This window comes from Arvicanthis niloticus, chromosome 21 (assembly GCF_011762505.2).
Source record: "Arvicanthis niloticus isolate mArvNil1 chromosome 21, mArvNil1.pat.X, whole genome shotgun sequence".
In the NCBI taxonomy this organism is placed as follows: domain Eukaryota; kingdom Metazoa; phylum Chordata; class Mammalia; order Rodentia; family Muridae; genus Arvicanthis; species Arvicanthis niloticus.
The window spans coordinates 35,294,590-35,319,189 of NC_047678.1; the positions used below are offsets into that span (position 1 = coordinate 35,294,590).

At 48.7% G+C, this 24,600-nt stretch overlaps 1 protein-coding gene across 1 annotated transcript in view; it reads right to left on the reverse strand.

Moving 5' to 3' along the window:
* Nucleotides 1-1,784: 1,784 nt before the first annotated feature.
* Gpd1l (glycerol-3-phosphate dehydrogenase 1 like) overlaps nt 1,785-24,600 on the reverse strand; it is a 34,207-nt gene continuing 11,391 nt past the window's right edge. The window contains exons 2-8 of the mRNA XM_034483852.1: nt 23,139-23,316; nt 20,164-20,304; nt 17,561-17,699; nt 14,301-14,413; nt 6,760-6,993; nt 5,631-5,737; nt 1,785-4,432 (exon numbers count right to left, since the gene is read on the reverse strand). Coding sequence (XP_034339743.1) covers nt 4,336-4,432; nt 5,631-5,737; nt 6,760-6,993; nt 14,301-14,413; nt 17,561-17,699; nt 20,164-20,304; nt 23,139-23,316 — 1,009 coding nt within the window. The 3' untranslated portion in view covers nt 1,785-4,335. The remainder of the gene's footprint in view (nt 4,433-5,630; nt 5,738-6,759; nt 6,994-14,300; nt 14,414-17,560; nt 17,700-20,163; nt 20,305-23,138; nt 23,317-24,600) is intronic.

Consider the following 24,600-nt stretch of genomic DNA (forward strand, 5'->3'; position numbering starts at 1 on the left):
TGGATCTCTGTAGGGGAGCAGTCTTGGGCTGTAAACATCAGTAGGCTGATATGGTGGGCAGTTTCTACACACCATCAATATCCACATGTAGACCAGAAGGGAAGGAAGGCTCTGCTGTTTTCCCATGTGGCTTAGGCTGGGGTCCTGGACATAGCCAGCTCCTACCAATAGTATACATTCACTCAGGAGGATCTATTCAGCGCTTCCTCTGTTCCCCACAGATCATGAGTTTGAGGTCAGCCTGGGCTATAGAGTGAGATTTTGGCATGAAAAAGAAGTTGGACCTGTAATCCCAGCATCACAGGAAACTGAGGCAGGGTAAACAGGTCAAAGCCAGCCTGGTAACTTAGTGAACCCATCTCAGAAAAATCAGTTAAAAAAAAAATCAGTAGGAGAGGAGGGAGGAGGCTCAGAGAGTGAACTCAGTGGTGGAATATGTCTCCCAGGCACCACATACATGTAAGTGTAAGACCCACGACATCGGGGAGGTCTGGACATGCGCAAACAAAATAAGAAAATGATGTTTGAAGAGGCCCCACCTGCCTGGTGGAGGAGGAGAGGGTAGATTCGTTGGCCAGTTCTGGGAAGGAGGTTGTAATGACCTTGCTGTGGAAGTCAACAGAAACTAGGAACAGGCTTCTGGTCCCCATCTCCCCTCACACTTTGTCCCTCCTTCCTTCCTGGCTGGCTAGACTTTGCCCTTGCAAACCCTGCCACACTTTATCTCCGTTCCTTGAAACACAGGGGGGGGGGGGGGGGGAAGCTGACCTAAATGGATTTAAAAAATAAATAAAAAGGGACCAAACATGTAACTCAAGTGTTCGGGAGCCAGAGGGTACATGTTTCTATTTGAGGCTAGCCTGGTCTACATAGACCTTATATTAGGAGGGGAGGAGAAGAGGAGGGAGGGAGGGAGGGAGGAAGGAAGGAAAATAAGGGGCTATGGAGAAGTCTCTAAGACTTAAGCCTGACAACTTGAGTTCAATCCTTAGAACTCACAATGGAAGTGAGAGCAAGCTGGCTTCTGAAAAGGAGGAAGAGGAGAAAGAAGAGAGACAGGCATGGAGGTGAATGCCTGTACTCCTGACTGCCTGGGAGGGAGAGACAGGAGGATCAGCAGGTGGAAGCCACCTGCAGCCTTGTAGCAAGTTTGAGACTAGCCTGAGCTGAAACACTGACTCATAAGACCAAAGAGAGATCAGAGAGAGATGGCTCAGCAATTAAGAGCACTGGCTGTTCTCCCAGAGGACCTAGGTTTGAAACCATCTGTAACTCCAGTTCCAAGGGATCCATTCTAGCCTCTGTGGGCACCAGGCACACTCATAGTATACATACATACATGCAGGCCAAATACATCCAACAATAAAGTTGTAATGTAAAATACATGATTATTAAAATTCTGTATTTATTAATGCTGGAAATTAATGACAGCTATTCCTTATCCAATATTCCCCAGATAACCACAGAGACCTTTTAATATTTCAGCGCTTTAGCCCTTAGCTGGGCAGACTCTCAACTAGCTCATTTAAGTTAACCCAACCACCTAGCACCATCCAACCACAAAGTCCCATGGTCATGTCTAGCTCCTCTCATGCCTCCTTCTTCTTCCCAGATTTCCTTTCTCATTCCCAGTAAGTCCCACCTTCTACTTCCTGCCCGGCTAACTGACCATCTGATTTTTTACTAAAGCCAATCAAAGAATGCCTTAGGTAAGGCACAGCATACCCCAACATAAAATAATAATTTATAAAGACAAGAAAGGAAAAGAAAAGTGGGCTCCATGGTACAGGTTTGAAAGTTGTGTTTATTAAACCAAGCCTTTACACTATACATCCACCTACAGTCTGTAAACAAATACAGTACATGTGGAAGTAGGAGGCCAGCCAGTCAGAACTGGCTGAGAAACAATTCTGTTTAGACACAGCAATCTCACACAGCACCCTCCTTAGGCCAGCTGTGAAAACACCAGAAGGCAGGCTTAGCCTCAGGGGTGGATTTCCAGAGGTTTGTCCAAAACTGAGGTGGAGAGAGTAACAAGGCAAGAGTTTAGTTTTACATTCACAGGTGAAGTTTCTAATCTAGGTGTCCTTGATCCAATCACCACAAGAAACACCAATCAGCAGGTGGTTACAAGGTTACAAAAATAGCTAACGCAGAGTAACACCTCCGGCCATCAGAGCGCAAATGAGAAATTGACCTGTTTCCATCATGACTGGATTATGATAAGCACATCAGCTGACTTCAGGGGGATGTCAGTCAGTAAGGGTCATTCATGAGGGAAGGAAGGACCCAGAAGTACAAGGCCAGAGGAAGGGTGAATGTAATTGAGGATGCAAAACACAAAGGTTAACAATTCTGCACTGTGCTACTTTGTAGACACCACGGTAGCTTTCAGCCCTTTGGATATCTTAAAAAGTAACTCTTTGTTACATATGTACAGAGTTTAAAAAAAAAAAAAAACAAAACAGACTTACCAGGAGGCAAGAAAAAAACTGATTGACATCATTATGAAAACGGAAATATTCATCCTGCTGTGCGCGTTGGGTATGGGACTTTACAATGTTCCAAGTCTTCTTGGATAGTTTTAAAAATTCCCATAAAAATTTATTTTACAATCATTTTCAGTTATACAAGGGATGTAGATAAGGGCAGGGACTAACAAACCCAGGATGAGGGAGAGGAAGTAGAAACTCTCATAAGCTAAAAGCACAGGACAATGGCATCCACATGCTCTTCCCACCCCCTCGGGATGCCTGGTTTTTAAATAAAGATAAAATCATCTGTGTTCTAATTCTAGCATCCAGAGCACTCACTCCAGATAGTGTGCGTTTCAGTAAGTCGACATCAACTTGTCTGTGCCTGACCCTGTCTCCTGAAAATTTCCTCAGGGATTCAGAAAGGTCAGAAACTGCAAAACCCAGGCCACTCAGGAGACAGAGGCAAGAAGGTAACAAGTTCAAGGCCAGCCAAGGTTACATAGAACAAACTCTCACAGGAAGTTAGTCATCTTGATTCTCCGTGGAACATAAGGGTCACCAGTATTCTCTAGAAATGGTTAATATTCTAGTAAAAATCTCTCAGTCTAATGTGTTTGGGACTTTTTAGCTTAGCAGGTTCCGAGTATCCAGGCTCCCTCCCCCCTCTAGGAAAGTGTGAAGAGGCAGGCAACTGGAATGGCCAAACTCACCTGGCCATTCCAGGGTCCACCTGGGAGAGCCAGGAGACTCCAGGGCACTTGTCTCTTATAGAACATTGTTCGGCAAAGGCTGTAACTTCTCTAATCTAGTGGCTCTCAAACTGTAGTGAGCATCAAAGATGCATGGAAGGCAATGTTGAAACACAGGGGCTATTTTTGAGACCTGGGAACCACCCAGCTGGATGTCCCCTGGATTGGGGACATCACTTGGAGTGGTGACTTTCTGACTCTTTGCACATCCTAGCAGGTCCCATCCTGGAGGGATGGAGGGTTGTCCATGTCCCTGGGTGACCGAATACAGCTATGGCTTCTTACATGCATGAGAAGTGACAGTGGCCCTCTTGAAGATTCCATGAGCCTGAAGAGACACAGCTGTAGAAAGTCCCACCTAGCAAAGAGCATGATAAAATTGTACCCAGGAGGAAATGTCAGCTATTGCAGGGACATCTTCTTCCTCTGCCTTGCTGGGTCTGTAGAAAAGCCCATTCTAGCAGCGAGTAAAGAGGGAAGAGGAGAGAAATGTGGTATCTGTATCAAGAAGAAATGTGTACGTGGAGCATCTAATTAAAACACCTGATTGTTAAGCTGTCAATCCACAATCTAAGGAGCTCATGTTGCTGGCTCTGAGCTGCTGTTTAAAGTAAAGTGTGGTGGTCTTTAAACGCACATATATGCAGACCTTTTAAATGTTGGATAACTGTTTCAGAGGACAAAACAAACCACTTCCTCCCTTCACTCGTATATAAACCAGTCACAGCCATAAAATTTAGCTTGAGTTAGTTCTACTCTCACAAGCAGTCCTGTAGCGGAAATTTAAAATGTGATCATTAAAATAGACACCTGATTTGGGTTCAGAGAAACACTCACAGAATGAGAAAGGTGCACACTTGTGTACACACACACACACATACACACACTCACTCACACATATACTCACTCATGTGCGTGTGTGTCTGTAGCTGTTACCCGACACATCTTGGCCGGGGAAGTGCCTCTCCTGGCACAGAGACAAAGCTGTAACAATTTGTATGTGTTCCAATCAGAGTACAGTTCAGCAGGATATTGCTGCCAACCCCTGGTTTTCTGGTGGTCCTACAGTGGGCAAGGCAGAGCTGTTCCTGATGGCTGCATGACTTCCTTCAGATGTGCTCCGGGTGGCTCTGCAGGCAGGACAGCATCTGCGTGACAGGCTTGCCTTCATAGCAGATCTGATACACTGCAGTGAAGAGGGGAAACCTGGAGGAGTGGGAAGTGGGAAGAACATGTTAATTTGTGCACCGTGCCTCTTAGAGTGTGTTTGTCTGTGCATGCATGCGTGTGTGCCTGCCTATGTTGTAACAGGCCCACAGACAGTAGCATAACCAATGCCATGATTGAAGTATCATTCAGGCCAGCCCACAGTCTAACCTGCCAAAACAAGAACAAAGACCCAATCCTTCAAAGTCCATAGTTCTGACAAAGTCCCCAAATATATTAACCTTGCCTTTTGGCTTATGTAATTGCACTTCTGGCTAATTTTTCTTGCTAATGGAGGCGTATCAACCCAGGAACTGGTTTTTGTGCTTAAAGATCAGTCATGCTGAGAAAGGCTCAGGGCTGCACCAGGATCCTGAACTTCCTATGCTAGCTTCAAATTCTGGCAGCAGACTCCTGATCCTCCCAGCTCAGTCTGATGAGTGCTAAGGTTTAAGACAAGTGTTACCATGCATAGACCATCCTCCTTGCCCTTTTAAAAATACATGGTTTTACTATATAGCTAAGGTTGACTTTGAACTCTCTTTGTGCCTAACCTAGCCTCAAACTTGTAGCAATCCTCCTGACTCAGTTTCCCCAATGCTGGAATTCCAGGCATGAACCACCACACCCAGCTGACACTTGATATCTCTTCATAAGAACCAAAAGTAGCTGGGTGTGGTGGCACACACTTTAAATCCTAACAGTTGGGAGGCAGAAGCACTCAGATTTCTGTAAATTCAAGGCCACCCTGGTCTATATAGTGAGTATCAGGCCAGGGTTATGTCCTGAGGCCCTTTTTCAAAAGCAAAGCAACCACAAAGAACCAACCAGAACAAACTAGAACCTAGCAGGTGTGTCTACAGGACATTCCTGGACTTAAGACATTGAAGCTTTTTTTGTTGTTGTTACTGAATTGCAAGCATGAACCTTGTAGACGACAAGATCATGTCACAACATGAAAATGTTGGACATGGTCAACTAAAATTTCATATTCTATAGCATACTTCATCTATAGAATCAAGCTCTTCTCAATGAAGTTGAACTCGGTTTTGTGTATTGGTTTTGTGTATTTCCCGCCAGAGATGTCCATATCACTAAACAGATCCTGTCATGTCCTAAGTACCCTGGCCGGGCAGCTCCCCTCATCCGCCCACTGCGACTGCCCAAGGACCAGAAAACCGGACAGCAGGGGACTCACTTGTCCAGCAGCCCCTTCTGCTTGAGGATTCGGTACACCTCCGCCGACGTCTGAGGGCCCTGGAGCTTCTGCCCATTCAGTAGCTCCTTCTCCAGCTCCTCGATGGTCTGAGAAGCAAAGGACAAAGAAAAAGCATCCTCTTGAGAGTTGTTCCTTCTGAGAGAGGTGGAGGAGAGCTGAGATGATTGATGTCCGGGCTCCAGTCAAGGAAAGGATATTCGTGAGGAAACACGAAACCATGACACAGGCAAATGGGACTGGAAAATGTCAGGGTAAATGAAGTTACTTGGGCTCAGAAAGACAAAGAGTGAGTGATCTCTCATCTGAGGCTCTTCCCTCCTGTGTACGTGTGTATCTGCATGTGTGCATGCATGTATATGTGTATGTCTGCCTGCGTGTACGTGTGTGCATGTCTCTGCCCATATGGTATGCATGCATGGAGAGGTCAGAGGTTGATGCCACGTGTCTTCTCTGTCACCATCCTCCCTGAACCCAAAGCTCACTAACTTAACTAGGCTCACTGACCAGGAAGCTGCAGGGCATCCTTCAGTCTCACCCTTCCCAGCACTGACACTACAGGTTCATATGACTGCACCCAGTTCTTTTATATGGGTGCTGGTGATCTAATCCAACATGGTGGTCCTCACGTTTGTGTGGCTGAGCCATCTCCCCAGCCTCCTAGTGCCTAGTTTTCATGTCTGTGTATTTATGCTGGGGTGGTGTGGGAAGAGGCCAGAGACCAGAAAGGGGCCCCAGAGAAGGGCAGAGGGAGAAGGCATGTGATATAAAGATGGAGGGGGAATTCTAGCAATAGAAGGGTGCAATGAGAGAGGGGGTGGGGAGAGGGAAGCTGAGAGGCAGAAGAACTGGCGGGGGAGGGGGGAGAACCAGCCTAAATTAAGTATTATGAAAATGCTATTGCAAGCCTGTTACTTTGTATGCTAACTTATTAAAAGAAAGATAAGGGCATTTAAGGGACAGAGCAGTCAGGTGGGCACAGCCAGGGCAGACAGAACGGGTATCAACATTATAGGAAATTGATGCGGGGTCAGGCCTCATTCCCCCCAGTCTGAGGTCTCAGATGAAGAGAGTTTCAGTATCAAGTAGAGCAGGCTGGGGTTCAGGGTACCTTCCCGGTCCTGGCGAAGGCCTCTGCCACCCTGCGGTTCCGCCCTCCGTAGCAGGTGGTGATGAGGTCAGCCACCCCGCAGCTCTCCAAGAAGGTGGCCGTGGACACCTGGCCCTTACAGAAGATCTTGGCGAAAGCAATCATTTCCATGAGGCCCAGGCGGATGACGGCTGCCTTGGTGTTGTCCCCACAGCGGAGGCCGTCGCAGAAGCCAGCTCCCACTGCAACAATGTTCTGCAGAGACCACAAAGCAGGAGCTGACACCAGAGCACATGCAGCCCCGAAAGGGCCAGAACTGTGAGCAGCTTTTGTAAGGAGCACCAGCCTGAGAGTCAGGTCAGCTGACAGCACCCCTGGGGTGCACTCTCTCTGGACAAACTGTGTGCTAGGCTGGGCTTGGTGCCAACACCTTTAATTCTAGAATTCAGAAGGCAGAGACAGATGGATTGCTGCAAGTCTGAGGCCAGCTTGGTCTACACAGTGAGTTCTAGTTCTGTCAGAGCTACAAACCTCACCCCAAACAAGTACCAGCACCACCCCGTGCCCCCCACCCCACCGCCCTACAAGCACCACCAGCACATCATACCCACACTGAGAGTCACCCAGTCAGTGCAAAGTGACAGGAAGGAGTGTAAATCGGAATACTACAGCAGCTAGTAGGTCACTGTGAGCCTCTGGTTGGTGTCTGTCGTGTGGGCAATTCTCTTGGGCATGCTCTAGGAGCTGGCTTGCAGGGCCGTGAGGTAAGCATACATACAATCAGTCTCAGCCACTTGTTTTATTTAAATATCTCCAAAAATGAATATGCACGGGGCACCTGCTCTGTGCATTGCGTCCACTCTCCTAAGCACGGACAAATCAGATAGGTAACTCCTTTTCCACAGGGTATCGATAAGCTGGGATAGAGGATACCAACCTAAGGCTTGTGTCTGTCAGTCACATTCTAAGGGACCCAGTCCACACCACCTACTGATGGCAGATGACTCAAGTATCGCAGGCTGAATGACTGAGACGGCCTTTGTAGGCCACAGACCCAAGGCACTTTCTATCCTTGTGGAAAATGCTTGCCAGTTATAACAGGGACAAGAAAATATGTGCAAATGACAGTCCCCTTCTTTCTGAAGGTCCAACAGCCTGTTGGATTCTTCTGGAGGATACCTCAAATGATGCTGTCTGAACAGTGGGGTCAAAGACAAGGGGTGTAGCAAACATTTAATCTCAATCTGAAGTTTCTACCCCTCCTTTGTCTCTTCAGTTCCCAGACCCACCCCCCAAAATACAACTTTTATTTTTATAAAAGCCATATTCAACACTAGAGCTGTGCAGATATCCACCCTCTGTGCTATGAGAATCTATCCCCCTCCCCCAATAACCCCATTTTAGAATTTGCCATGTTCCTTCTAGGCCACCCCTCATGGCCATGTTTTCATGATTCACCTACCCCATGGCAGCTTCTTTCTCTTCTTGGCTCTTAGAACCCCAAGCCTGGGAACCCAAAACCCCACCCACGTCTCTTCTGCCCAACTATTGGCTGCCGACATCTTCATCTAGCCAATAGTTTTAAATTAAGGAGCAAGGTCACATTGTGCATTCAGAGTCTCTTGTCCCTGGGAGCAACCAGGCCTTGGGGGCCAGCATTCAGCATTAAAAAACATAGCAAGAACCAAACCTCAACGAAGGTGCTACATTCTGCTTGCAGGTCAAGACCTGTATCAGGGAACTGGCTAAAGAGTCTAGGAAGACCAAGGTTAGACCCGTGCTCAGGATGCTAAGCTGGGACACCCTGATGTTCCATATCTGTCCCACCCAATGCAATGGTGCCTCCTGGTCAAGTTCAGCTTGGATGAGCAGGCCAATGGTTCTCTTGAAGTCGTGTCAATGAACGGAGGCTTACAGGGGATTTGTGGCTAAATAATTGGGATTTTGAACCTCTCTGCTATCTCTTGGATGATGCCATGGTAAACCAATCCTAGGAATTGTCCATGACTGAATGGGGAGAACAGGCTCTTTCCTGCTTCAGGGGTTCCTGCAGATGAAGGTGGGGCTCCACCAGATCCTCTGCAGTCACGACTCTGAAGCCTGGGCTTACCCTCCTCCCCTGGTTGAGAGAAGGAAGAAGCAGACTCACCCTGAGGCTGTACCCACAGACATGATATGTGTGTGTGTGCGTGTGCGTGCATGTGCCCCATGGGTCACTGATCCAATGTCTAGGTTATAGAGGCTTCCTCACACCCTTGCACTTCTGTGTCATGGGGACATGCCTCCCTGGCTTCTAAGGGACAGTGGGGGACAAAGGGCAGGCGGAGAAGAACAATGCCGAGAGGAACAGCTAACCCAAGTCAGTGCTAGAGGTCTTGCCCAGTAGCTGCCCTGCTACAAAAAACGAAAAATAAATTTGCACCTCACAGAGTCTCACATGACAGCCCCTTTATCATGCACAGTGAAGGAGAAGGAAGCAGTGAGCAGCTGGCCAGGGAAACACCATGCCTATAGGCCCAGTGAGCAAAAGACACAGAGAAGCTTCCTCAGAGTCCAGGCAAGGGCTTTCTCACGGTAAGAGCTGCTCAACCACAAAGATTTGGCAGGAGTTCTCTGTCACCAGCTAAGCAGGGCAGCAGGAACAGGCCTCAAGCTCTGGCCTGGCGCTTCCAGGTGAGCACGAGGAGAAAAGGCAGACAAGCAAGAGGGCAGTGGCGGGCAGAGCTGGGATTCCTTCTCAGGACCCTGGGTCTGGACTACCTCAAAGCAACCATGTTACTAACTTCCCCACCGGGGGCGTGGGCAAATGAACTCTCTTCTGATAGGACCTTAAAGTAAAAACAGGAATCCAGGTAGAGCACGTTTGAATAGAAAGTCATTATCCCCCAGTTCAGGCAGATCTGCTGTAAACTAGCCACAGCTAAAACTGCTGTGGTTTGGGGAAGATAGGTGAGTTAAACGCTTCTCCCAGGTCCCAGCAGGGCCCAGAAGTAGCCTTCCACCTGGAGCAGGAATGTCTTCAACGGTGCCTTGAGCCAGGTGACAGGATAGTGACAGGGCTCAATTCTTCTACTCTTCCTCTCACAGGAAAATAGAAACTGCCAAAGGGACAGGGTGAACACCAGGAGGAGGGGCATCCACCCAGGACTGTGAAGCAGAGGTGGGGACAAAGAAAGGACACCTGGGTCACTTAATCTGGATTCCTATCTCCTTATTTGTGGGATGGGATACCATGGCCAGACTCAACAGTGAAAAGGCCCCATATCTCAGTTTTTGAAATCTCCAGTCCTGATTCAGGCTCAGGGAATGATGGATAGCCCCAGGGAAGGATAACGAGGGGCCCTCCGTACCTGCTCTGCCTCTGCCTGCCTTTCTCACACATTCTGTCCTGCCACAGGCACAAATCCAACCACAGGCCCTGCCAGGGGCACACCAACTCCTTTCTGGAACCATCCAACCAGAATCCTCTCACCCAGCACCTTTCATTCTAGAGTGGGATTTCACACCATCTCCCCACTGGTAACCCAAAATATCCAGTTGCTTCCAAACAGCTTTGTGCAGCTCATGGCTAATACTGGGCAATTAGGCGCTCACGACGTCCCCTGCTGTTGAGCAGTTATTACTTTAATAGATGACTATTAAAAGCCATAAAAATCTCACCCAACATGATGCCAAAGCCAGGACCATGTTGACTGTGGGAAGAGGCCTGCCAGCACAGAGCTGGAACAGGGTCCCCCACGCACAGAGATGCAGATACATGACGCCTGGCAGCCAAAGTCTTTAGCTGGTTCGAAGTTTTTAAATGTGCATTGTATTTTGTGACGGCACAGTGTTAAAGCTAAAAGCCGGCTTTTAATTCTGACTAGAAGATGTAGACTTCCTGAGGAACAGGGGTCAGGTACTCCTCTTCCTGTCCCTGTTTCCTTAGCAAACCTCACTGGAAACAGGCCGTCGGATGTCAGCTGCCTGGCTCCCTTCCCAGCTGCCCCAACTCCAGAAGCAGTTTTGGATTAAACAGGGAATTCACACTGAGAAGTCAAGGAGGTGGGGGTGGGGGGGAAGACTGGCTTCTCACTCCCTATGTAGCCAAGGATGACCTTGAACTTCTGATCCTCTGATCTTCCTGCTTCCGCCTGTCCAGTGCTGAATGGCAACTGTGCTCCGTCATGTCTTGCTGGGGATTGAACCCAGGGCTTCCTGCATGCTGAGCAAGCATTTTACCAAAGGAACTCTACATCACTACCAACCCCTCCTCCTTTTAAAAAATTAACTTTATTAAAGCCAGATGTGGTGGCATACAACTTTAATCCCAGTACTCTGGAGGCAGATCTCTGGGACAGCCAGGGCTACATTGAGAAACCTTGCCTCAAAAAAATACAAACAACAAAACATGACATTTATTTATGTAGTGTGTATATATTTAGTGTGCGTGCATACTACAGGATGTGTGCAGGTCAGAGGGTCACTAAGAGTTCCACCCCATGGATCACAGGGACTGAGGACACCAGACTTGGTGGGAGGCGGCTTTACCCAGAGCCATCTTACTGGCCCATCGTCCATTTTGCGCCCCCAAATACTCAGGGTCAATCAATCCTGACTCCTGGGAAGAGAGGTCATGGGAGTAGCTCTTGTAGCCAGCTTCCTCCCTCAGGAGAGGGACAAGTACAGAAACATTTCCTGTGACCTATCCTTAATTAAGATAGTGAGGGGACACTGCTTTGGGTCACACCTCTACATGAGACCCCAGAGACCAGTCTTACTGGAATGGGGCCATTCAGCAAGTGCGGCAACATCAGACTGACCATCAGGAAAAGCATCAGATCCCAAAGCTTCTCCCAGAAACAGAAGTCCATCCTGACAGAAAGTGCTAGGCAGCTTCGGTCAGTGTAGGCTACATAAAAAGTTGAAAGCCACTCTGGGCACTTTAGTTGGATGCTATTTCAAAATAAACCCTAAAAGGCTGGGGGTGTATCTCAGTGGCAGAGTGTCTGCCTTAGATTTGTGCAAGGCCCTGTATTCAGCAAAGGGAAGGAGGCTGGGGGTGTGGCTCAGTGAGTAGAGTGTTTGCCTGGCAGGCATGAAGACTGGGTTTGGGCCCAGCACCACATGAAGCAGACAAGATGGCACACGCCTGTAATTCTAGTACTTAGAAGGCAGAGGCAGGAGGATCAGAATATCACACCATCCTCAGCTACATATTGAGTTGGAGAACAGACAGGGCTACTTGATGTCCGATCTCAACCAATCAACCAATAAACCAACAAACCCCCCAAAACCAGTGACCCCCTAAGTAATCTGGATCAACTTTTCTCCATTGGTCTGTTTCCTTGTTTCTCTCCTTACTGAATCCTCAGATCTACCCCCCTGACAGGACATAGTTCTCCTTGGTAGATACAAGCTGCCTTTTGCACAGTTGGGGCTAGAGGCGGATTGACCAAGTAATTCAATTTGTTGTGATTTGTCTCCTGACAATCCCTGGTCACTGGCCAATCGAAACTGCTTCTTTTCACCCTGGGGAACAAAGATAAACTGTTCTTTGAAGAAACCTCATCAGCGGGAGACAACAATTCCACATAAAAAGGAACGGGGGGGGGGGGGGGGGGGGAGGAAACAGATTTCCACTCAAGATAACACCTGGATGAGGAAGGAGAAAGCATAGATGAGAGTCAGAGAAGCCAAACACAGAGGCTGCCAAGCCCTCATCTCCCAGAACAAGGCAGAGCTAGAGGGACAGCCCAGGGTCCGGAGCGCTGGCTGCTTTTGCAGAGGACCCAGGGTCCATTCCTGGCCTACGTGAAGCAGCTCACAACCCTCTGTACTCTAGTTTCAAGGTGTCCAATGTCCTCTTCTGGCCTCCCAGGGCACTGCACACATATGGTACACAGACAAGCAAGCTTTCGGGCACACACACATACACATAAAAATCAAATGGGGACTGGAGAGATGTCTCAGTGGACTTGAGTTTGACTCCCAGCACCTGCTCCAGGTGACTCACAACCACCTGAAACTAGGTCTAGAGGACCCAGTGCTGCCTCCTGGCTTCCGTGAGCATCTGCACACATGTGCCCATACTCAAGACTGACACACACGGATAAGAACAAAAATCTGAAGAATTATCAAATAAACTACAATTTGGGGCTAAAGAGATGATGACTAAGTGCTAAGAGATGCTGCCCTAATACAGGACCCGGGTTCAGTTCCCAGCACACACGACTGTAGCAGTGAGTTCGTGTTACACTGCTGCTTTGGATCCCGCACCAGCACACACCCACCCAGGAGCTACGTGGATTCTCAAATAGAAGACACACAGACACAGACACACAGACAGACAGACAGACAGACAGACAGACACACACACACACACACACACACACACACACACACACACACACACACACACGATCGCGCACACTCACATGCATGCCTTGGCTACCTCAAAGGCTGGACACTCCCCTGCTGTTGGGAGCCGACTTTAGTAGAAAGCGGCTAGATCAACTTTGCAGCCATCTGGAACCATATACCCTGATGAAAGACTTGGTTGTCAAAAGCCTATAACAGCTGAAGCACACTCTGATAAATATATTGTTTATCCCACATAGCTTGTTTTGCTGTTTAGTGACCTCAGCTGTATGGTGCACGTGGTAAAATGTTTTCACCTGTGTGCTCCTGCTTGTGTATATAAATACCTCAGAATTCCCTTCAATAGGGGAGACTTGAGAAAATAGAAGAGACTGAATCACACCCTGTCTTGTCTCCATTCTTGCCCCAAGAGCCACACTCTCTCTTGACCAGAGCACTTAGCAACAAAAGTGTTGAGGCAGAATGTGGGCCTCAACACCCTGCTACCCCAGAACCAATCAGGAAGTGGCCAGTGGGTAAGAACTACCCAGAATTTTTACATGGCTTAGCTTTATCGCCTGTAGCTCCTATGTCCATCCCATTGCTCATGGCGATCTCTCCTTCACCTCCTGTTCAAGGTCTGATGCTATCTTCTGACCTCTCTGGGGAACAAGCACGCATGTGGTGCACATATATACACGCAAGCAAAGCACACACACAAATAAGGATGATCTGAAAGCAAATTTTTAAAAAATCACAATTCACTGATATTTATAAATAAGAGAGAGCCTCCACCTAGGAAGGGGCAACCAGGCACCCAAGAACAAGGCTTGCTCTTTTCCTCAGGAGCCTATGTCAAGTGCACAGAGTGTGGCTGCAAAGATGGCCCAGTGGCAAAGCACCTGTCATGCAAGCCTGACAACTGAACTTAACCCCAGAACCCAGGTCAAACTGAACACAACAGGACAAAGCCATAACCAGGAGAGGGGTGATGAAAAAGAATCCCAGAAGGCTGCAGGCTAGCCTGGTGTACCTGAGGGTGATCGACCAAGGGACCCTATCTCAAAGTGGAAGTCAAAGGCATACCCTGGAGATGGGCCTTTGACGTCTGCACACACACCTTAACCAACACACACCAGGCAGTTGGAACACAGAGCCCACTCTCCTACGTCAGACTGCTAACATTGGTCTAGCCTCAGTACCTCCTCCCCTGGGTGTGATACCTTAAGAGCACCGCAAAGCTCCACGGTGTCCGCATCGTCTACCACCGTGATTCTGAAGTTGGGTGTCTGCAGGAGCTCCTTGAAGAGGAGGCCGTTCTGGATCACTTTGCTGCCTGTAGGAGAGCAAAAGATCAGTAATGTCCCCTGCGTCCACTTCTACACCAGAGGTTCCAATACACCGGTGGGGGCACCCGGAGGGGTTACAACAGTGAGGAAAGGCTTCGTTACAGGTTCTGGGTGCCACCTGGCTTTGGGGCTGGTAGACACCAGCGGTTTGTTAAGTGGGTGCATTTCAAAAGGTTCCACCTGGTAGTCACAGGACGTTAGAGCAGACACACAGGTGGCTAGTGCTCAGCTATAAAGATAGACCAAGATAATTGGGACCTGTAACCCCAACTCTCCACAGACTTCAATCAAGTCAGTCAGCCTTGTGGAATCTTTAACAGAGGTGTGATTATTATAGGGTAAACCTCAACCTCAGTTCAGATAGCAGAAACAGAACCCATGAGTATGTGGAGAGAACCAGCGCCTCAGAGTTGCTCTCTGGCCTCAACACTTGTGCTTGGCGCAACTCTACACAATAGTAGTTAATTTTGAAAAACAAAAAGAAAATTAAGCCGTACATTTTAAATTTATTAAACATGAAAAGGTTTAATAAACATTTAAAAGGAAACGGAATGTAAGATCCACGTGTTTTCGAGTGTGCTGTCCGAAGATGCTATAGACTTGTGTTGTCCACAGCCATGTCCCCTCCTCTGCAGCAGGCTGGGGTATGCTGGCTTTCATACACTCAGCTACTTTTATTCTTTTTGTGTGTGATTTGGATACCTTTGATTAAACAGTAGAAGTAGCCAGGTATGATGACACGCCTTTAATCCCAGCAGCCTGGAGGCAGAGGCAGGCAGACCCCTATGAATTGGAGGCCAGCCTGATCTATATAGCGAGACTCTGTCTCAAAAAATGAAATAAGCCAGATGTGATGGTTTGAGTATGCTTGGCCCAGGGAGTGGCACTGTGGCCCTATTGGAGTAGGTGTGTCACTGTGGGTGTGGGCTTTCAGACCCTCATCCTAGCTGCCTGCAAGCCAGTATTCTGCTAGCAGCCTTCAGATGAAGCCCAGCTCCTCCTGCATCATGCCCACCTGGATGCCATGCTCCTACCTTGATAATAGCGGACTGAACCTCTGAACCTGTAAGCCAGCCCCAATTAAATGTTGTCTTTTCTAAGAGTTGCCTTGGTCATGGTGTCTGTTCACAGCAACCAGACCAGAAGAAATCAGTGCTGGTGATGCATGTTGCATGTAACCACAGTATCTGTGAGGCTGAGACAAGAGTCCCAAGCTCTAGGTTAGCCTGGACTACACGGGGAAACTACTTTCAGAGATACCAGACACAACAATAGCAAGAAAGAGCAAAGCAAAGCCTTACCCATAATGCCTGACGTGAAATCTGCTGTGGCCGATGGGGTGCAGGTGGGTTAGGTGAACCCCACCCTGGGTTCTAACCTCGGAACTTTAAGATTTTCTAGATAAATCCTTCCCACCAGCCAACAGCAACTATCAGGACACCAGAAAGCCCCTGGGGACTCCAGCCCCAGGCTCTGCCTGTCTCCAGGTGGGAGGCCAGCTGTTCCCACCATTGCCTGCACATGCTGCCACCCGGGAGCTTTAAACACTCAAACCAGGCCATAGCCCAGACCTATTAAATCACAGCTCTGGAGTGGAACAGCGTGGCTAGTTTTTGAGGCTCCCCAGGTGATTCGGATAGCAGCCAAGTTTGTAGATCTTTGATTTAACCTCCTCCAGCTCCCTCCTGAGAAAAAAAACACTTGGCCCTCCCAGAATGGCTGAAAAGTTAAGTAAGAATCAGAAAGAAAACAGTCTTGGTGGGAACAGGACTTGGGTTCCATAATTACGAAGTCGGCTGATGTTTGCTGTGTGTGTGCGTGCGAGAGCGTGCGCTCACAGGAAAGAGTGTATACGAATGTGTGTGTGCTGTCTGTGCAAGGTGCTTACTTGTGTGTGTGGAGGTGGTCACAGATACCAACCTCCCTTCCTTATTATTTTTTATATCACATATACGTCAGGAACAATGGTAGATATCTATGTGTGAGGCCCTTGTAGGACTTCTGTGAATGAATATGGAATTATATTTGCTTTAAGAGAGTACTATGACCTAACACCAGTTTTGTAAAAATCAGGAGCACGAAAGGCACGTTCGCCACAAGGGGGCAGCAGATTCGCGAGGACAGCATTTCCATCTGGTGCTCTAAATTATGCCGACTTTCCCCTCCAGAGACAGACTTCCGACTTTACAGATGAACAGCAGCTGGTCCTTAGTGTCATCAACTCTGGAGAGCAGGAGGTGGGGATGTGGCTCAGTGGTAGAGCACTTAGCATGCCCAAGGCCCAGCATCGTCAAATAATAACGAGAGCTGAAAGCATGGCCTAGTGGTTGAACACTTACTGAGGACTGAGTTCAGTTCCTGAGAGCCATGTCAGGTGGTTTAAAACTGCCCCTAAATCCAGCTCCAGAGTTATCCTGCATCTCTGGCTTGTAGGGGCAGCTGCATTACGTATATACGCAATGTCTCCACTCTCCACGTACATATAGATACAATGAATCTGTGAAGTCAATACTGGGTGTCTTCCTCAGTAACTCTTCATCTTATTATTTTTACATTTGTTTTCTTTATTTATAAATGTATGCGGGCATTTTGCTTATGCCTGTCTGTGTACCATGTATGTACCTAGTGTCCATGGAGGCCAGTAAAGGGCATTGGATCCCCTGGAATTGAAGTTACAGGCATTTCTGAACCTCCATATAGATGCTGAGAATTAAACCTGGCTCTTTTACAAGGACAAGTGCTGAGCCATCTCTCCAGCATCTCCAGTGTTTTTAGAAGCAGGGTCTCTCATGGAACCCGCAGCTCACTGACTGGTAGGCTCGTTGTCCAGCAAACCCTTGGCATCCTCCAGTCGCCACCTCCCACCACTGGGATTACAGGCAACCGATGCTTCGCCAGCTTTTTCATGGGATCTAGGGATCTGAACTCAGGTCCTCATGCAGACACCACACCTACTGAACCATCTCCCCAGCGCCCCATGTAGCCAAGGCTGGCCTTGAATTCTCTATCCTCCGGACTCTGCTACCTTATAGGTAGGCCATGTGTGGCCCCCAGCCAGAGCAGGGAAGAACCACGTGGGGGCAGGAACGGCACCCCCTAAGAACCCAGCACTCCGGGGCCCTCTGCAGTCTCACCAATGGTGGTCTCACAGAACTTCTCTGCAGCAACCTCACTGGCGATGTTGGCCCCCATCAGCACGCTGATATCAATTCCCATCTTCTCTCGGATGATGTCGGAGATGAGCTTCAGCCCGTCGGGGCCCTCATCTATGCCCTAGAAGGATTCAGACGGGTCAGGGGGGGACTTGCAAATACAAGAGGAAGAGACAGTTGTTCTTTAAGTAATCTCAGCTGGACATGGTGGCTCGAGTCTGTGATCCCACCATACCTGTAATCCAGGAGGACTGCGTGGAGTTCAAGGCCAGCCTTGGCCACACAGAAAGTTGGAAGTCAGCCTGGGCTACAGAGTGAGATTCCCCATCAAGCACCAGAGGACAGAAGAAACAACTTGTTTTGGGTAAGATGACGTGGGGGAGGGGCACAGAGGTGCTTGAGCTCACTGATAAACACCAGGGAGACCAGGTGGGAGAGACATATAACCTGTTTCCATCCAGAAGGCTGGGAACAGATGTGGTTATTAGCCTGGCGACCTTTGTAATGTCTGTGGTGAAACACCAGAGCCTCTCCCACAGCCTTACCATGCTTGTTTTTCTCAATCTATAGAACCCATCTTTATAGAAGATGTCACAGGTGCTTTACAAAAAGTTTTGACAGTCAAGTCTTAGGCTTTGTTGTGCACATGGGATTGAGTTCATTATCACCAGGGAGGTTTTCTGTTTTTTTCTCCCCACCAAATTGTGTTGTGCTTAAGTATGCTGAAAATAAACCACTTGGGGTCAGACTCTCGAAGTTTGAACCATCACCAGCCACTGAGTCCTACTGAACCAGACTGCCTTACTCAGGTGGCCATGGTGTTTGCAGAGACCCCCCCCCCCAAGACTGTTACGGTTACTTTGCAGAATAGGAGCTCTGGCCTGGAAGGCCCTGAGAGCACATAGGCCCAGTGGCAACTTCCAGGGCTTTTGGTGGCTCCCACTGATAAGGAGCAGGTACTGGGATGGTGGGGCGGTCACAATTGCTATCATAAGCGACCCCCAAAGTCAGCTTCAGGCACCAAGACCCTAGTTTAGTTTTGTCCATTATTGGCAGTGAATAGTGGTTGGCATCTGTGAGGAGGGACAGCTATGCTGTCATTTGGCTCTGGCTGCATAAAGCATGGAGCCCACTATAAGCTGGTGCCACACCAGCTGGCTCATTCAGAATGTGACAAAGATTCTTTTCTCTAGGGCTGAGGAGATAGATCTGTGACACACACACACACTCACCACCACCACACTGCACACATACTAAAATAAATCTTGGCTAATCACTGCATTGGCTCCTCCTGTAAGGTGTGTGAGGGGGAGTCCTCTCTCCATGTTCCTCTTCTTCTCCACACCATTTTCCCATCTGACAGAACAGCCTTCCTGAATGTATTCACTGCCTCACACATTTTTCTTTTATTAAATTAATTTTTATTTATTACATAAGTGCTTTGCCTGTGGGTATGTTTGTCCACCATGTGTGTGCAGTTCCCAAGAAGGCCAGAAGAGGGCATCAGGTCCCCCCAGGAATTGGAGTTAAAGGCAGGAGCTAGGAAAGAACCTGTGTAGCCACTGAGCCACCTCTCCAGTACATCCCTCGACTCTTGATCATTTTATCACATGCAACTGTCCCACCATCATGTGATGCCAGTGTATCCATCTTTGAAAGTTGATAGATGGCACTCCAGTGCTCGTCTACACTGTTCTGGTGGGCGCCACCTAACCACGTTAGAAACTCACATACATGGACGCATGTATGTTGACCCTTCTCTGTTCCCTGATGCATGCTCTTCCAAAACGAAGTGTTCAGAATTCATTATTATGACAGACCCCACCACTAGCCGTGTGGTAAAGTTTGTGTGTGGACTTGTTTTTGGAAGTCTAGATGAAGAAAACATATACCTATAAGAATGCCTAGAAAATCAATTAAGTGAAGGGAAGAGACCTTTCAGTTGGAGATGAAAATGAGTAAAAAAAAAAAAAAAAAACAAACCCCGCATCCTTTCCAGGCATGGTACCAACCATCTCACCCACCGTGGATGGTTAATTTCAACTGTCACCTTGATTGGAGTAGTCACTGGTAATGCCCACCTGAGTGTCGGAGAAGATTAACTAAGAGAGAAAGGACCTGTCCTGAAAACAGTGGCACCATCTCCTGGGCCAGAGCCCCAGACTGAATAAGAAAGAAAAAGGCCAGGAATATAGCTCTGCGCTCAGTGCTTGCCAGGCGTGCACAAGGTGATCAGCCCCAACACCACAGCACAAAGCGAAACAATAAAAACGCAGCAAGCCAGACGATGCCGGATTTCAGTCTCTGCCTCATGGTCTGTCAGCCAGCAGCTACTTATGCTGCTGCCTCCAGGCAGCTGCCCACAGCCAGGCATGGCTGGTCTCCCTGGCCATAATGGACCATCTCATCTCAAACAGTGAGGCAAAATAAACCTCTTCCCACTGATGTTGTTTTCTGTCAGGTGTTTAGTCATGGCTGGTGAGGAAGGTGCCTGATACACCTTCTCAAGCAGAGGAAAGAGGGCATGAACTCAGGAGGAACCACGGTCCAGGGACCTGCCTAGACCACTCTGCATGTGTACTGACCTTGATGAGGGTGATCCCCAGGGCCTTCTTGGGCACCCTGCCTGTGATCTCGTCACAGATCTTGTGAATGAACTGGTGGGGGATGACGAACACCAGCAGGTCGGCATCCTGCACAGCTTCACTGAGATTTGGGACAGCGACCTGCAACAAAGTGGGGAGACAGATAACACCTGCAGAAATTCCATCAGTCTGTACCTTTGCCCCTTCAAAATACACACTGCCATGAGGTACCACCATTTTCACCCCTACTCTTTCTAGAAGGACCCTGACATGTCCTGTTAATCAATTATTTCTAAATTTTAAAAATTATGTCTTAATTTTATTGCTTTATTGGTATTGGGGTGTGTGTGTACGGGCATGCATGCAGCATGCATGTGGATGTCAGAGGGCAGCTTAGCTCTCTCCTTCTCTATGTAGGGCCTGGGGATCAAATTGAGGTCATCAGGCTTGTGTGAAGATGCCTTTAGCCACTGACCCGTCTCAGCTGCTCTACTGTTGCTCTTATTACTGCTTTTTGAGATAGGATTGCCCTTTACTGCCCAGGCTATCCTGGAAGTCACCATGTAGTCCATGCTGGCCTCAAACTCGCTACTTTTCTCTCTCAGCCTCTCTTTCATCCTGGATACCACGATGCTAAGGCAGAGGTCCAGGAGTCCAAGGTTATCTTTGGCCACACAGCAAGTTCGAGGCCAGCCCCGGCTACACAAGAGTGCCTCAGAAGGCCAAAAACCAAACCAAAACCCCACTCAAGTGTATGTGCGGATTTAACGAGAACGGTGTTATTTAAAAACCTGCCTGAGCTCAGCAGGCAAGGATGAGAGAGACAATGAGACCAATCCCAGAGGGAGCTGTGGTCAGTGGCTCCCATGTCACGCTGGGGCCAGCTGAAGTCAGAGTGCCACAGCAGAATAGCCTCTCTCCACCTGGCTGACCTCCAAACACGAGCTCCTGGTGAAGAGCAATAAAGCCAGGTCGGCCACTGCTCTAGCAAGGACAGGAAATAACTGCTGTCTTCTCCATTCAGGTCCATGAAAACCACACACTCAGACTTGCCAGCTTTTAGAGAGCCAGCGGAGAAACGGTGGTCACTGTCACAGAAGGTTCCTGAGTGGGGACCTCAGGCAAGGTGGGGCATGCAACAGTTTAGGTAGGATCCATGCAAAAGTAGACTTGGACTCTGAAGTCTCAGCCTCACTGACAGACAGACAGACAGACAGACAGACAGACATAGCAATGCTGGGCTGGAAATGGGGCTCGGTTGGTAGAGAACCTTCTCAGGCTGCATGAAGCCCTGAGGTAGATCCCCAAAACTGTAAACCAGGTGTAGTTGGATGGGGAGATGAGGGCAGGAAGATCAGGAGTTGAGTCATCCTCCACTACATACCAAATTCAGGCCACTCTGGAAAAGGTGGGACCCAGTGTCGAGGCATGCTAGAGAGACGGCTCAGCAGCTAAGAGCTGTCACTGCCCTTGCAGGGTTCAATTCCCAGCACCCACACGGTGGCTCCCAACCATCTGAAACTCCAGTTCTGGGGGATCCAACACCCTCTTGAGACCTCCATGGGCACCAGGCATGTATGTCATGCCCAGAGACACACACTCAGGCAAGACATCCTCATGTATAAAGATCACATTTTAAAAGTTTACTTGAAAGGAAAACTAGTTAAAATAAATAGTAAATAAATGAATAGATAACTAACTAGCTGGCGATCCTGTGTTGTATCCTCTCAGATTCCCAAGAAGACAGATGCTAAAACTGAGAAGCTGGGGAAAAGAGGGCTATAGAGCTGAGGGCTGTACATGTGTTGTGACCTTGGGGTTCCAGTCTCACAAACAGATGGCTTCTGGGAGCACTATCCGGAAGAGAGGTCACATAAATGTCCATTCCAGAGAGCAAATGTACATTTGGATGGAATCAAGGCTGAGGCATGAATAGAGCTGGCTTTACCTCCTGTCTACATCAGCCTGGGGAGGGAGGTGGTGAGTGCAGAGACCCCCCACACACACACATGTGAGCTTCCTCCTTTCCCCCTTCAGAGCACAGGCTCTTGCTTTTTAGAGCCACCTGGCAGATTCATGGTCCCCAGTATTAAGCTGCCTGACCCTGGTGCACAGATTTATAATCTCAGCTCCTTGGGGGGTGGGGGGGGTAGAGGCAGCAGGATCACAAGTTTAAGCCCTACCTAGGCAACCTAGGGAGATCGCATCTCAAAATAAAAAGGAAAAGCACCAGGGTAGGTACTCTTCGTGCCTAGCAAGTTAACAAGCAGAAAGCCAGAGTTCAAGGCATGGGGCAGACGGAGGGAGCAAGTTCCTTGTTACGGGCACAAAGAAAAGGACAGTGACCTCCTAGCTCCCCTGCCCCAGTGAGCAGGGCTGAAGCCCTGAGTTTGATTCTCCGCCCTGCAAGACCTAAAGCTATGGTAACTAATGCTTGGGAGGTAAGAGCAAGAAGACCCCAAAGTTTAGTGCCATGTATGCTTGAGGCCAGCCTGGGCTACGTGCAGGCCAGCCTGGGCTACATGCAGGCAACGCTGTCTTGTGGGTGGAGGTGGGAGGCCTAAAATTTCAAAAGACCTTCAGCTAACTGATGATAGGTGGGTGGAGAGGGCTCTAATCCAATATGGCTGTTGTCCTTGGAAGAGGCACTGATGAGGGCGGAGGGGTGGCTAGCTGGTTAAGAGAGCGACCAGAGTTTGGTTCCTAGCACAACCTCCGGTAACTCCAGCTCCCAGGTATCCACTGTCTGAACTCCAAGCACATGAACACACATTTTAAGAGGTAGTAACATAGTACCAACAGTATCCACAGAAGAAACACAGACCCTGTCTCAACGAACTAACCAACCTGAATCCAAGAAAATCATAGCCAGACAAAGGTTGCTTTACCACACCCAGGTCCTGGTGCCACTCAGAGGATCCCAGCCTGGAGACGGAGCCAGTGCCCCCTCCCTTTACCCCCCTGCCAAGTCTTACCACATTCTCTGGCAGCTTGTGTCCTGGGAGATATTTCACGTTTTCATGGTCGTTGTTGATAATGTCCGTCAGCTTTCTCCCATTCACAGTCTCCTCGAAGACCCACATCTTGACCGTGGAGGAGAACTTCTGCAGCTTCTTCACGTTGCTTCCGATGATTTTTGCAACAGCTGATCCCCTGGAATGAGGAGGGCAAAAAAAAACATAAACTCAACTGAGAAAAAAAAATGCAGAAGTCTCGCATTTCAATTCTGAGCCTGTGCAAGTCCACTCAGGGTGAGAGGCATCAGCCTCCAGCCGCTGTTTTTTTATAGGAAATGCTCCCCCACCCCCAACCTAGTCTGTTATGGGGAAATGGCATCATTTGGTACAAAGTTTAACGATTAAGCCAGGAGGCCGCCTTGCAGCTCATTCAGTCGTGGGCTCGGGTAGCGCGCACAAAGCCCTGGTGTGGGATCAGGTGTAGGAATATGGTAAAGAAAGTAGGCGCAGTAATTCCTCCCTGTAACTCTGGCATTTAGGAGGCTGAGGCAGAAGGATGCCGGTCACCGATACAAGTGGGTTCCAGAACAACCTGGATTGATTGAGTTGATTGAGACCCCATCTCAAACTCAAATAAGCAAAGGTGATGGAGAGTCCTCAAAATAACCCAAGGATTCCGGCATTTAAAAAGTATGAGTGAGGGCCGGGCGGTGGTGGCGCACCCCTTTAATCCCAGCACTTGGGAGGCAGAGGCAGGCGGATTTCTAAGTTCGAGGCTAGCTTGGTCTACAGAGTGAGTTCCAGGATAGCCAGGACCACACAGAGAAACCCTGTCTCGAACCCCCCCCCCAAAAAAAAAGTGAGTGTGTGTGTGTGTGTGTGTGTGAGAGAGAGAGAGAGAGAGAGAGACAGACAGACAGACAGACAGACAGGTGGTGGGCAGAGGCCTGGCTCAGTTTCTTGCTTTGGGGGAGGCTCCAGATAGGCTTTACCTGGGAAGGGACTGAGCAGCTTCCCAGGAAAGTCCATAGAACCAAATCCAGTCCAGAGTGTTTACGGAAGCATGAAATCCAATTCCTGACACGCAAACAAGAATTAAACGTAAGCCTTGGGCATCAAAAGGCACACTAAGTCCATCTACTCGGTGATGCTATGCAAATGAAATTTGTAATTCCAGTACTGGGAAGTGGAGCTGGTGAGGGAAATAAGGCACAGAGGTCATCCTTGGCTACATCCAGAGTTGGAGGCTAGCCTGGACTAGGAGAGACTTCTTTTGAAAAACAAAGTCTATATATACCTTTAATCCCAGCACTTGGGAGGCAGAGGCAGGCAGGTCTCTGAGTTCAAGGCCAGCCTGGTCTACAAAGGGAGTTCCAGAACAGCCAGGGCTACACAGAGGGGGTAGGGGGAAAGGACAAACAAAACCCAAAACCAAATGTGAGACAGAGGCAGGAGGACCTCTGTGAGGCCAAGGACAGCC